This window comes from Mytilus californianus, unplaced genomic scaffold (genome assembly GCF_021869535.1).
Source record: "Mytilus californianus isolate M0D057914Y unplaced genomic scaffold, xbMytCali1.0.p SCAF_4, whole genome shotgun sequence".
NCBI lineage: Eukaryota > Metazoa > Mollusca > Bivalvia > Mytilida > Mytilidae > Mytilus > Mytilus californianus.
Window position 1 is genome coordinate 63,203,726 of NW_026262690.1, and position 15,706 is coordinate 63,219,431.

Below are 15,706 nucleotides of genomic sequence, written 5' to 3' on the forward strand. Positions count from 1 at the left end.
CCCTTTGGTATCTTCTTTACTTCTGTTTCCAGTTTGTAAAGAGCTTTGAACGGCGCCCTTTGAACTTGATTCCAGTTACTTCAATACCGTATTATCTGGTATTTTTTTAAGGTGAACACATGCTACCGGTTTTCGTGCTCAGTTTCTGGAATAGCTGTTTTCATTGTCTGTAATGTCACTAACAAAACCGGTTTGGTCTGTTACTGGGAATACAATAGTATATTTATCAGACCTTTCTACGTCGATCTGAGGTAAAATAAATAACTAAATAACTGTAATACCTTTGATCTTGACTTAAAAACACAAACCATATATTTTCAGGGATTTTATTTAACAAACTTCCACACAAAAACACTTTAGTACTAAATGTAAAAATTTTCACAAGTAAGTTTTCTTAAAAAGTAATATTTCTGTTGCAACACAAAATATACGTTTTTTTTCTGAGATTCTTAATCTCCACGCATGTAGATAAATAGGAAACCGCGCTGCAAACTAGCATACATATATAAATAACTATCTACAAATGTATAAATACTACATATACTATGAGTTATATCTGGATTAGAAACATGTGTTTACTCACGAAGACTTGAACATATTGCACTATATTTAACAAACTACGTATCAGGGTCCATATACATGTAATTATTGGGGAAATAGTTCTATACAATATATAATGGAATGTCCATAGCAGAGGTCTAATATACATACAAATACCCATTAAATTAAATCCGTTTCAAGGTGAGAGAGAAAAACACGAATCCAAACAAAAACAAAAATGTCTATACAAATTAAACATTAAACTGTTCAATAAAAAGATAAATAAATAAGATACACAAAAAGAGGTAGCACACGCTGTAAAAATACACGCATATAAAAATAAGGTTATGATCAAATTGTATGAATGCCAGGCATCATGGATTATTTTGAGATGACCAATACAACGTGAAATGGTAAGTTGTAATATTGTTCATGAATAAGGCACAAAAACGTAAGTTATGATGAATTGGTGTATCTTTCTCAAAATGTTACATGACGGCTGTTGTAAGACATTCTTATTATGATATTTCTTAAGTTTATTAGATTGTCACATATTTAAAATTTGTAATTTACTTCTTGACTTCTCATACTTGTGTATCAGTTCGATCATTTTGCTGTCCCAGTAAGGATGAAGTTGTCTGCATGCCATCTGGGTTTGATTCTTTTTGTGGTTCATGCTCTCGGTGCATGGGATCACCCTACAAAGGAAACAAAATTTACAAAATTCGGTTTATCTAAAATACGTTAAACAGCGAACATAAGCTACAAAAAACATTAACACATCTTGGAAATGCATGCTACTCATGAATCAAAAATCTTGATTGAAACACAGATTTTTGAAAATAGGATTTTTTTAGGAAAGTTTTGGTATGCTTTCATTGTTATTTGTTCAGATACTATACTAATTCGGACAACATAACCATAATAGTTATAATACTATTGTAAAACAAAAAGAACGACTCGCGATTTAAGCTTAAAACACACTGCTTTTGAACATCGTTATCTTTAAAACGCATGTGAAAAGAAAGACCTATTATCTTCGTTTTGAGATGACCTGAATATGGTTTCTAGTATTACATGATATATTTTGTTGAAAAACCATGTTGAAAACAAATCTATGAACGAGTATGAAAGTCTATATGGCTATGTGGTAAATCTTAAATATATTAAAGCAATTTACCCATAATTCCTCTAAATAACAGTTAATAGACACACTTACCGATTCTGCCCATTTAAATATGATGCATTCAACTATAGTGACTAAAACACCAATCAAGATTCCAGCAGCTACTACTATAAGTACTCCTGAAAACGAGGCAGTATCTAAAGGATAAAATTCTTGAATTTTATATTTTTCATCAGTTCCTTCAAATACATACTGGTTACATGAACCTGTAAACCATTTCTTCTCTAAGTAATCCAAGTACCCTTCTTCGTGGTATTGTAGAATATATCGTCCCATAAGGTTAGTATAAGTGGAGTTGATTGGAAATCCTAAACTATATTGTCTTTTAACTGTTTTCTCGTTTACAAAATAAAACTGACAACCGTATCTCTGAGTTTGATATTTCACCATTAATGATTCGGTTATATATGCTTTTTTACCGGAAGGATAATTCTCAAGCTTTTTTATTCCTTCCTCGAGATTGGCAACATATTCGCCGCTTCCACCTGATTTAAGTTCGGCACCGAGCCGTTGTATGTATTCTTGTTGCGTGTTATACCTTAACAGATCGTCTACAGCACCACCTCTAATGACCATAAACTTTATGTTTCGATTAATAACATCTCGAAGACCTTGAAATTTCAGATATCCTTCAATTTCCTCTTCATTAGGAGGTATTTGCAGAAGACCAGTTAATTTACTTATGTAACACGATACAAAAACTATGACAAACATCCACCAAGCAGTTACCACTACCCTGGCCCCTAGTGACCGTGGACTTCTGATGTAGCCTACAAGACGAATTAGTTTTAATATATAGGAAATCAAAAATACAAATATATATGACTTTCCATTAGCAAAAATAGAAGATAACAAAGGTACACGACCTTAGGGTGTATTGCTGTGTCTTCAGTACGTGTTTTACGATCTCCATTTGCAAGTCACAAACAATCTGACCGATCATGCTGTTTACGTCATCAAAATCAAACTGTTCAATTGAAGGAGTAAACAGCAATCACAATTATATATATTGTATTTGCACTATCTGTATGCCTTATGATATTGATGTTTTGAAACTACTTCTAATTGGGATGCAGTGTAGATGTAACGTATTGGAAAAGGACATCATCTAAAATTGTTATTAAATTTGACCAAAAACACCAAGTAAAATAACAAAAATGCCGAACTCCAAGGAAAATTCAAAACGGAGAGTCCCTTATCAAATGGCAAAATCTAAAGCTCAAACACATCAAACGAATGGAAAACATCTGTCATATTCCTGACTTGGTAGAGGCATTTTCTAATGTAGAACATGGTGGATTAAACCTGGTTTTATAGCTAGCTAAACCTCTCACTTGTATGATAGTCGCATAGAATTCATTTATATTGACAACAATGTGTGAGCAAAATAATTTATACTTCCACGGACTTCTCCCTCTTTCACCTGTAATAACAAATTTACCAAACGGTTGATAAAACAAATAACGAAGTTAGACAAAGAGAGTGAGAGAGTTACTAAGTGTTACACTACCGAACTATATATTCAATTATTTACACCTTGACAAAAGTCACACAAAACTTGTCAATTAAAATATTATTCAATTCTTAAACTATCGTTTTTTCTAAACATATCAACAAATTATAAATGATTAACAATACTACAAAATTTCATTGTTTTGGGATTTTTTTTGCAGACAAAATACCATTTTGATTCTATAGAAATATGTAAAGTTGTTGAAAAGTTTATTGTTCAGACTTTTTTTTATCCAATTCTACAAGTTTTAACAATTTTTCTTACTTTTTTTCTGGCGAGTGAAACAAATACAGAGAAACTTGGTCCTACATTTTTGTTTCTCGTTTGGAAAATACTTCACATTAAAAAAGGAAGTGTTTCTCGAACAAGATGTGTTCCCGATCAGTATTACAATTGAAAACAGCAATATTATAAACCGGGAAAATATTTATGAACTTTTCCAGAGTCTTGCCAAGTTTGTTTACTTAAATCTGAGGTTTCTGCAATTGCGTCTTTCTTCAGAATTCTAATTTCATTCAACTGTTTGTCAATAAAGTGTCCTTTTTGTGTTAAGCATGCAAATTCGTGTGTTTTTTATCCATTTGATTGTAAACGAAATATAACCAACTAATTACCTTGAAGTGTTAATGCACTTAGGGCAAACCAGAAAGAATTCATGCAAGTGAATGATTCCCTTTCTCTAATGGTCGCTTCTCCATCCCTTGCCAATCTACGCCAATCATAAGGATTAAAATAAGAAATAACGTAGATCGCAGAACTGGTGACAAAGAACGCGGCAATCGTCAGTAGCCACACACTGGATTCAAATGGTGACCAAATGCGTTTTATACGGTCAATCACCGGTAATCTTGCTTGGTCTGGTCTCCTAAGAACCATAACCACGTTTGTTATTTGGAATGGATATGAAAATTCCACAACATCTGCACGCTTAGACGTTACGGTTAATGATCCTGCTATCATGTGCGCTCTCTGAAAGAGGTAAATTAAAAATAAATAATTTATGTGAAGAAATATTATGATGTAACTTCTTTTTGCACAAAATCAGGTTTCTAAAGATGAAAAAGTCGCATTAAAGACTGTTTTATATATATTCTTTGTAAACTAGAAATAAAAAAAAATCTTTTATATATAAATAAGAAGATGTGGTATGAGTGCTAATGAGACAACTATCCATCCAAGTCACAATGTGTAAAAAGTAAACAATTATAGGTCAAAGTACGGCCTTCAACACGGAGCCTGGGCTCACACCAAACAGCAAACTATATAGGTCCCCAAAAATACTAGCGTAAAACAATTCAAACAGGAAAACCAACGGTCTAATCTATATAAAAAACGAGAAACGAGAAAAACTTTATGAACCACACCAACAAACGACAACCACTGAACAACAGGCTCCTGACTTTGGACAGGTGCATTAAAATGCAGCAGGTTTAAACGTTTAAACAGGCGCCAACCTTCACCCTAACCTGAAACAGTGGTATAACATTACAGCATACAAAGACAAACAATAAAATATCAATTGAAATGGCTTAACTCGATCAAAAAGACAATACACAAAAACAAGTAAATATTCACTGAACGAATAAGTTTTTTCTATTACACAAAATAAATAAACAAGATGTTTCAATGTAAAAAAGACAACAACCTAGGACAAAATGGCGTTAGATAAAGTAACGTACACAGGTAAATTTAAATATAACAATTTTGTTGTTAGGAGTACAGAAACATTTTTTTACAAAATAAATTTGTTATTCATAGTATACGACTACAGAAGTGAAATTTTTTTCGTCATACTAAATACTTATCAAAGGTGGTACATATTAAAAAAAGTAAGACGAGATATAACACAAAATAAGTAAACATTGAATAACAGAAAAGCCTATTCCGTCCTATTAAAGCCTATTCCGTCCAGACGTGGTTGCGTATTAAAAACACCCCGCACATCCAATCGCATCCCCTCGGCATGCACGTTTTTTTACATGTGACTATATTTCCATACTCCAGTCAATCCTTAGGGTTAACCAATTACATGAGATCTTAAGTAAAAATAACCACGGATGTGTACCGAACTTCTTCATGTGTCGTTAAAACTAAATTTTACCATTAATGTTTATTAACCTCAAGGTTGTTCTGTTGACTATTGATAAGCATTGCATTTCATTTAGTTTACGTCGTTCACATGCATGCAAGCCTTTTTCTCGGACGCATTATATAATGAAAAGTCATATCAAAATTTGAGACAGGACAGGATATCGTGTTTTTCTATTTACTATTTGCAACAATCTATATACATATCCAAAACTTAATCTTAATATAACTTTAATTGCTCATGTCAACTCATACTTCGATTGATTGATTGATTGATTGATTAGTGTTAAACGCTACTTTCAACACTATTGCGCTATTTCGTGACGGACAGGGAAAACTGACAATCCTAGCCATTTCAGATTGGAGTCGTACGCACCCGCCACGTGCCGGATTGAACTGACAACATCAGTGTTGACAAGCTAGTGATACAGCAGTTGGACTACTTAGACCACTCGGCCACCTAGGCCCCCACTCATACTTCGAAAAATATTATGGTATTGAGTAGTACTCTGTCAACAACAGTTATACATTTAGGGACTATGATGATGATACTGATAATGATTTTTACCTCCGACACTATATCATCAATCATTCCAGTCCAAGTACCATTAGGATTTTGTCTTCCATACTCCCCATCATCGGGGAATATGAAGTCGTACGTGAATCCTACATCTTTTGACAGTCTTTCTAATAAATCTTTGATGTACCCTTCATACACTGGTGCATTTCCTGACTTTGCTTTGTTGAAAAGGTAGGGATCTTGCTAAATTATAAAAGAAAAAAAAACGTTGAAGAAAGTGTTCATTAACTGTTAGACGGTGCTTAACCAGCTGCTTAACCCAAATACTATCGAGTGTATTAAAAGATTCATTCTGATCCGTACATTGTATTCATATATTTCTATGTTCCATCAATAACCAAGCTGTCAAGTGAATGGTTGAAGATCTTACTTATACGACCCTACTTCATGATAATGTGCTTGCATGACCCCATATCACAGTGCAGACATAAGTTAAAGATACATGTAGATGGCTTCCAAAACGTTGGTTTCGACCGTAACCGACGACGGTAGTTTCAGAAAACGTGAACACTGAAATCGGTACCATACTCGAATATTTGATATTTTATTATCTATAATATTATCTATAGATGTCTAAAAATATTCAGCTAACTTTCAATTGTTGATTTTGATCATTTATATTTTTTTCACACGATAATTGTAAAACATGATAAACGCATTGTGAAGCTCGATGTGCATATATATACATGTATAATTATGTAAGTCTAAATTGAAATGTATAATTATGTATATATTATCAGATTATTACATGGCATTTTTCATATCAGATGTATTATCAGCCCAAAGGTTCAATATCAGCCCAAGAGCCGAAGGTTGATAATACATCTGATATGAAAAATGACATGTTATTATCTTTTTATCATATGCTTCAACAATATCAATATATCGATCCTTTTAAGTGGTTCTCAAGTAGAAGTTCAAAAAGTGAAAAGTTTACGGACGCCGGACGCCAAATGTAATACATCCGGTATGACATCTTTCTATCATATGCCTCAACAGAGGAGAAACACAACAGTATAATATATTTTTTTTTATTATATACTTAGTGGTAAATACAGGTATATTGTATGTGTAATACAATCGATGCCAATCGTGCTGTATCAACCATCCGTGATGATATCAAGCTTTATCAAACCCCTTATCTGTATGACGTCACGTCATCAATATCAGTCATGGTTATAAAGGCTTTATCATAAATTTAGTAGCAAATACAGTAGTTTTGAATATTTGAAAAATAGCCTGCTGTTTAATCTGTATCGCTCAACTTTGATGCGCACCCTTTATCACACACCTTTATCACACCCCTACTCAAATTTCTCATTTATGTTAGTAATGATTCCGACTAAATTTACATGAAGTCCATGTTTTAATTTATGCAAGCTTCTCAAAAAATATTTTTCCTCAATGGGTCCTAAATGAAACGGTCATTAGGGCGTGACGTCATTGTTTGGCATGTGACGTCACAGACGTCAAGCTTTCATATTTTCTGGCACACGAAATGCAACTACAAAAAAAGAACTCAATGAAATACCATACAAAACACAAAAAAATACAATAAACAAAATATTTCTATGAACAACAGGACGCAAATTGCTTCGGATGAATGATGAAGCAGTTCTTTTAAAGCTTTTAAAACAAGACAAAAGTAAATTTGATGGTAACCCAGGTGCTAGGGATCAGAAAGCAGTTCATAGATACTCTCCTGTTTAAATATATGATAAAGCGTATTATTCTCTATTTATCAAACCCCTAACTTGTATTGCTTGAGAAAAAAAAACATGTACTAGAGGTATATAATAAAGTGTATATGATATGTTTTTTTTCAATATCACTGACACCCCGAATCAACCCTCAACCAATATAATCCCTCGAGCAGAGCTCTTGGGATTATATTGATGTCTCGGGTTGATACGGATGTGATATTGAAAAAGCCATATGATATGCTTTATTTATTCACGATAACAAAAAATCAACAAAACAAAATGAACACTGTTTTGAAAAGTCAACATTTGTAAAGTAACTTGCTAAATTATGCTGGAAACTTTGAAAAAAGCATTTACTGAATCATTTGTTTTGCATTTTACATAATATATTTTCCTATTTCCTAATATTTGTTTTGTACCCTACTTTGTTATGTTTTTCACTGAAAACGTACCATTGAAATGTATTTGCCAGAATTTGCCGAGAAACGCCGGAATGCCATGTGATAACGTTACGGAAAGGAATGCGATAATTAATAGCCGGAAGCAGTTGATAAATTTTTCATATCAGCCCGCTAAGCACCATTTTGGAAAATATTGAAATCACGTAAATTTAATGCTATTATCATACTGTAAAAATTATAAGTTCTTTATTCTAAGTAGGCCCTATATGATAAATTGTTTTATTCATGAATATCTCTGTATAAATTAGAAGTTTAAAAAGTGTTTTTGAGTGAGTATGTTTGACTTGCGGGTATCTGATTGCGTTTGTGTTAGAATATAAGACAACTTACTGTGAAAAGTGATAAATAGTATACCAAAAAAATCAAGATTGTATATTAATTACTACCCGTCCACTTATCGTGTATAATAATTTTGCATACTTACAATTAATGTCGATACAATCAGTTTTTCTCCCTATGAAATGAAAATATATTACATAAAATCATAAGTTTGTTTTTGGCACAAATAAATATATAGAATTCGACAAAACACATTAAAATTTTAAGTTTTTAAAACTATACTTGATTGTTTTATGTACAGGCAGAAATTAAATGTGGCCTGTCCTTATCGACCCCTTCTCGATAGATTAACAGGGCCTCACTATTAAATTATCTAAGATTTAAATAATATCTTGAAGACGTTTCGAAGAGATGCTTTCATTGCATTTTTTTTTACTGAATCGGCTTCAACACTGTGTAAATATTACTCGAAAACAGATTGTTGTATTATGCTCCCGTGAGTTAACGCAGATATTAAAAAAATCGTGCTATTTCAGCCACAGTTAATATGCAATTGTTTTCGAAGATTCAAAGAGGTCCCCTTATAGCTACACAAATATATGACATCGAAATTGGGACTTTCAGACAGCTGTATTTTTCATCTAGCCTATAGACCCATGTTTTGCTCTCATTTTTTTTTGATTAATGATGATTCCAGGATACAAGTTGTTGGCACAGGCTTTTTTGAAAAACACGAATGTTTAGCGGGATCAGACGTCATAGTGTTAAGATAGACACATAAGATGTGGAGATTATATGTGCAGTTCGAGGAGGTTATATTTCAACCACGAAAAAGCTTGTCATCGGCACACTCTAGAAATCGTAAGATTGTCATCTGCTAGTGATTAACCCATTTACAAAAGAACTGTCATCTGTTAGTGATTAAACCATTTACAAAAGAACTGTCATCTGTTAGTGATTAAACCATCTACAAAAGAACTGTCATCTGTTAGTGATTAAACCATCTACAAAAGAACTATCATCTGTTAGTGATTAAACCATCTACAAAAGAACTGTCATCTGTTAGTGATTAAACCATTTACAAAAGAACTGTCATCTGTTAGTGATTAAACCATATACAAAAGAACTGTAATCTGGTAGTGATTAACCTATCTACAAAAGAACTATCATCTGTTAGTGATTAAACCATCTACAAAAGAACTGTCATCTGTTAGTGATTAAACCATCTACAAAAGAACTGTAATCTGTTAGTGATTAACCTATCTACAAAAGAACTATCATCTGTTAGTGATTTAACCATCTACAAAAAAAACTGTCATCTGTTAGTGATTAAACCATCTACAAAAGAACAAAGCACGGGGAACAGAATGCAATCTTTTCAGTGAAAACTGCAATAACTGAAAAAAGTTATCAAAGGAAGAAAATAGCTATATTTTTAGATATTTGAGGTTACAAAATGATTAATTTCGCGGGAAAAAATATCAATACAAAGGAATACAGTTTTCAAAAAACAAAATGAATCCGCAGTAAGGTTCTTTGTTTCATATGAGTAAATCCGTGAATCATGTTTTTGACTTTTAGTTAGGTATTCAGAATCCTCAGGCTTTGGTTTATTCATCAGGTGCAAATACAAATTTTGCCCGCTAACCCCTAATTCTCTTTTCATAATTTTATCACACATAGTTTAAAAAGCAATTTTTTAATATATTATACAATCCTTGTTATTATTTTCATAGTTTTTGAAAGAATAAAGATGCCAATATTAGATGTATGAAAAATATATAGAGAACGATTTCCCGCCAAATTTTCAATGGCTTATATCTCAAAAACAAGGACCTTGCACTTTTTCTGCTTTTTAGTTCCGTAATATATATACTATCAATTCATAACAGTCTTTTTAAAAGCTTGTTATTCAAAAACAGAGTAGCGAACATCCTTAATACAAAGAGCAATGACCGCGTACAATGAAAATATTCAATAATGATTAATTCTCAGCATCAGGTAAGAATTAAGTCGTAATTGATAGAAAAAAAATATTCATGGACTTGTTAAACTGTGCTCATCTTTATGATGTTTGTCACGTAGCCATAGTTTCTCTACGAAAACATATTTTGTTTCAATATGTAATACAGGTTAATTGTTCTTTATCAACGACAGTAGCGGTATTAAAAAGTCCAACCCTTCACTATTGACGATATCTTGAAACGATTTGGCCCATCTCGTAGCACTAATGCTATGGTGCAAAATAACTGCATAATCCATATAATATGTTTATAACTTTTATCAATTTAGGCCAAAATTGTGTTTTTTCTTTGTTTCCGTTCATTTGCTGGTAGTCTTTTGGTGGTCTGAGATCAAAACACAAAAAATATTTCAGAAATCTTTTGAAATTCAATAGATTATGATTTCTGAAGGAATGTTTGAACCACCTTAATCCTTCATTATAAGTTATAAATAAAAGCATTCGATACTGATGTGTTGTATAAACGATTAATTATACAGAATGGATGCATTTGATGTAAAAATAGCGTCAAACTGTAAGGCATGTTTAGTTTCTGGGTGTGTGTTTATTTATATTTTTTTTCTTCCTCATTGGCTGGTAGGTTCTGAACATTTAACTTGACGCAAAAAAACATGCAACAGACTATACTTCTGCGACCAAGATTGTTTATTGTAATTTAAGAACATTTTTATGTTAAATACATATTGTGTTAAGTACAAAGTAATAAAAGAGAAATATTATATATTTCTTGTATTTATATCGTACTTAATCTGTGACGTAAATATATTATTGTCAATGCTGCCAACTCAATTAAATCATTAGCAGATGTTTGCATGCCGATATGTAGCTCTTTTACCAGAATAAATAATTGAATATTGGAAAACAATGAGAATACAAATGGTTTTGTGTACAATAATGTTATTGATTTAATCACTTTTACAAATCTAGTTTAAATCTTTAACCCATGTAAATATGTCATTTTATCAATAAGTTATCTGCAAAAAATGGCAAAATGAGAGATTATAATTTACGAATAAATTGTAACACATCATCAATGATGAAGTTGATTTTATCTTCACTATTATCATGTAATGATATTGATAGAACATATCAATACTTGTTCACAAATCACCATCATCTCGATATTTACACACTTCCTCGATGGAATCAAGGTCAGATTAATGGTAATTCATGCCGACAGATTACAACAATTTAACAGAACAAAATGTTACTTACCTTTGCAATTAAGATGCTATAAAAAATAATGAAAACGGTAGTTGCTAGGAATTTCTGTGCGTCCATGTTTTTAATTTCTGATTGTTAATGATGTATTCCATTTATGCCATTACTGACAGTAGTAAGAGATCACATTTCACTACATTTCAGCGAGAGGCATGCTGTAAGAATGTATTCATACGCATCTAGTGCTTGTACTGTGAGGTTAATATTATCTTATCTTACTTTTACAGAAATTCTCAAATTTTCTCAGAATTCTATATAACAATATAGAGTGTTCATTGCTTATTAATACATGTTTATACACATACATTTGATTTGAGGAAACCATTTTGTTTATTGCCATCTTAGATCATTTCGTCTATCTGTTATGTTGAAAAGGATGGATGGAGGAGATCGAGCTGTTACTTTTTGTGAACATTATATTATGATTAGGAGATATCTTTAAGAAGAAAATAACAATACGTGAAGGTAGATAGTGATGAAAACGCTAGATTCAACTGCTATCGAGAAACTCGTCTTGTGATTGAAAAGTTGTTGTTTATAACTTAAATTCTAGTGAACACTTTTCATGCACATCCAAGGCGAAACAAATTAACAATAGATCTAATAGACTGGGATGAAGAATTGGAAAATTGGACTGGATATGCGACCCTAAAATAGGGATATAATGGATAGGTGCAAAATTTTATTTTGCCACAATCTACTAAACTGAGTCCTCGAAGATTTGATATGTAACGCCCCATTCCGATCGGACGTGGTTGCGTATTTATACATCCCGCTCAACCAAACGAATGCCAATGGAAAAAAGTCGTCCATAGCTATAGTAATTGTTGATTTGTTCTCGTCCTGAATATGAATGAAATATTTTCCACTGGACATAAACAAAAAACATCTACTAAATTGTACTGAATATTATTAATCGAACAGTTTGGAAGAGTCTCACTTATATTTTTAGGTCAATAATTCGTTTTTAAGTGAAAAGAGTCGCTAACAACTATACTAGTATCTAAAGATAAAAGACTGAAAACAAGTCGCTGGTGAGTATACCTCGACACATCGTATCGGTCAACTATTAATTCGTGATAGTGACCGAAAACTTATGTGTGTCAATTTCAGTCTTTCTTCCTCATAATTCTGTTGGGGCACTCACCTGTGAATGAAGTCCGAATAGTGTGAATATGGACGACCGCAATGTATTCACTGAGATAGATAAACGCTATACAATGGGGCAGAGGGTATATTATTGCTAAGAAATGGGAAGTTGACAATAGAAAAGTTGACATCATAATATATGTCATATTTCCTAGCTTGAAGTCGTCCATCAGTGTCAATTTCGAGGAAAATATCAGATATGAAGCAGACTTTTTGCTTTCGATAGTATCCTTAAACTCAAATTCACTAGGATGTATAAGATGTAAGCAATCATTGAAATGTTGGCAATTGAGTGACAAAACATCATCAATATATCTGAAAGTCAAATTAAGGAACTTTACAAGAGGCTTTTTCTTTTTGCATTTGTGAAGGTTCTGTATGGAATCTACTTCATATGAATACAAAAACAAGCCGACCAGTAGTGGTGCGCAGTTAGTACCCATTGGAATACCGACTATCAGATGAAATATCAACCTAACAGACTCAACAAATATGTTTGTCGATCAAAAAGTCCAGGATTTTTTTCATACCATCTTCGGTGTATTTGTTGTGTGAATCAATGTGGTTATTCACAAAGTAAGATTTTTCATGACCAGTTTGTTTCTATACGTTTCCCAGTTTTGTAGAAAAGGCTCTGTTAAATGAGACGATGTAGTCGATCTTTCAACTGACCTACGGGAATAGATGTGTAAAGATTAGAAAAATAAAAGGTTTTGGTATTACTGCAAAATTGTTCAGATTGTGATTGAAGATTTTGCAGTAGATCTTTGTATTTTTCAAGAATCCACTTCTGATTGACACTGTTGAATATAAACAAGTTTATAAGTTACAAAAATTATGCATCTATACATTAAACTTTCATAAGCCAAGAAACAGCTGTGAACAATCCATATATATATATACCAACTTGTGTAGTTTTTGTGTAAAACTAGTTAATGATTGTGTGCGTTTAAACTCCGATTTACGTTTTCTATACGTCTATATATTACCTCTAGAACACGGTTACACTTAGGCTTGCTACATGTCCCTTCCTAATTTTTTTTTTTTCAATTTTGACCCTTTAACAAATTTACTGCTATAACTAAGAGATTACCATTATACTGACATCTGCAGAGGGCAATCAGATTACTGGCAGTTTTCAGTAAACATATAAATTAGTAAGAAAGAATTCAAAGAAAGGGACATGTAGCAAGTCTGGGTTACACTCTATATATGTACGAAAAACTACCACCAAAATCGATTGATATACAATAATGATTAACAAGTTTGAAGGCAAAGATAAAGGGATTGTATTTGTATATACTTATATGCACAATTCATTCCAGTAAACCGAGATGACAACTCCTTATGTTCAAAAACCAAAACGATATAAATTAGTTATTGTTAAAAGAAAGTAGCAACATATTTTTATGGATGATAATATTTGTAAATGTATTTTCGTTTTATTTGTTTTAACTTAAAACTGACATACTTTTAAATTGTTACATTCACATATCCACATTGAAACTGTTTTTAAAGTTGTTTGATGCCTATACTAATGTATTGCAGGAAATATGGATACTATATGTGATAATTAAAGGCAATTTCGGTTTTGAATCTAGATTTTGTTTCGGAAATTGATAACAAGAATCACAAAAAATACTGGACAGTATATTAAACAGACCACAACAACCAAGAAAACAAGACTCGTTTAAAAAGACGAACAACACATCAAAATAGCATGACCTGGTACTGGAATAGGATCCTAGTTACGGCAACCAGTCAGGTACCCACGAATGTAGTTCTTAAAAAAAATTTATAACTTTTATTTAAAATGGTGTAGTGTTATTATTACACAAGTTCTGTAACTGAATGTAGATTTATTTGAAGGGGTAGGCTTTCTATTTGAATTTCTGTAAAAATTTTGATTGATTGAGCTGTAATCTGGCGTCATTACATAGAGTAATGATTGCCTGAATTTTAGCCTTTGTCCTCCACGGAAGTAGACGGACTGACCCTGTTGTCAATCAAAACAAAATTTTGCAACGGAATGCCGGTCATGAGGCACTGAGATTGTACTTAGAAACTCCAAAACAAATGCCTAACATGAACCAGAAGTCCCAAGGTGGCTATCAAAATTATCAATTGAATAGCATCCCATTTACTAAAAGTATTTACTATGATTTTCAATGCATTTCAATGGGGCAAATAATTGGGTCCCCGTTCCTACTGAAACAAATAATGGTGGGGCTGATCAATATCTTTTTATTTACATGTATATGTGTGTTTGCTTCATGTATGTTCGTATTCCATTTTGTATGACTTTGTTTACATGAAAATCCAACTAGCCTATTGGATGTTTCAAAGAAATTGATTGGAGTTGACGTTATTTACACTCACATATGAAAAAGTGGTAGATGAACATTTTTATTTGTTTCCTACTTTTAATTCATACACCTTATCGCTATTTGGAAATCTGCGCCGGTTGACCTGAGAATCTGCGCCGGTTGAACTATTGACGTCATACAACAATCACTTTTCCATTGTGGGGTGAGATATTTTCTATTATGACGTCAAAATTTTACGGGAACCTTTGTGATGTCCAGTAATGGCGAACAAATAGCGATAAGATGTATTTTTTACCAAAGATTCAAAATTTTACATTTCATAGCTATTTTAAAAATACTCCCCCTTTTTCTTTGTCTTACATTAAAACTGGTAGTAAAGCTTCAAAACAGCATAAGGATTATGAAACAGCAAATTTTATTAACGTTAGCGCAAAAAGTGTAATTTCATATTTAATGAAAATACTTCAGATTGCTATTTGAAGCAAATACATGTAGTTTCTTGTGCTGTTTTTTTATAAAACAAGTTGAAAGTTGTAATACGAAAAATAACAGTAAATATAAAGCTAACTTGAAGAAAAAGGATTAAATTAAAAGTTGAAAAATACAAATAATTATGATTTTACTTTCAAAACTCGA

General features: G+C 32.2%; 1 protein-coding gene across 1 annotated transcript; it reads right to left on the reverse strand.

Annotated features, from left to right (window-relative positions):
• Window positions 1-310: 310 nt before the first annotated feature.
• LOC127698606 (glutamate receptor ionotropic, kainate 1-like) lies at window positions 311-12,029 on the reverse strand. Its single transcript, XM_052202148.1, has 6 exons — window positions 11,589-12,029; window positions 8,496-8,525; window positions 5,896-6,090; window positions 3,854-4,208; window positions 1,760-2,496; window positions 311-1,238 (listed from the first exon to the last, which is right to left on the reverse strand). Exons 1-6 carry the CDS (start codon window positions 11,652-11,654, stop codon window positions 1,125-1,127), a joined length of 1,497 nt encoding a protein of 498 aa, XP_052058108.1. The 5' UTR covers window positions 11,655-12,029; the 3' UTR covers window positions 311-1,124.
• Window positions 12,030-15,706: the final 3,677 nt, after the last annotated feature.

Bases quoted from the DNA above. Each gene is read 5' to 3' on its own strand.
- LOC127698606 (XM_052202148.1), bottom strand. From the start codon at position 11,654: ATGGACGCACAGAAATTCCTAGCAACTACCGTTTTCATTATTTTTTAT. The intron at 8,526-11,588 runs GTAAGTAACATT...TTCATTTCATAG, and splicing joins ATAGCATCTTAATTGCAAAG to GGAGAAAAACTGATTGTATC. The intron at 6,091-8,495 runs GTAAGTATGCAA...TTTATAATTTAG, and splicing joins TGATTGTATCGACATTAATT to CAAGATCCCTACCTTTTCAA.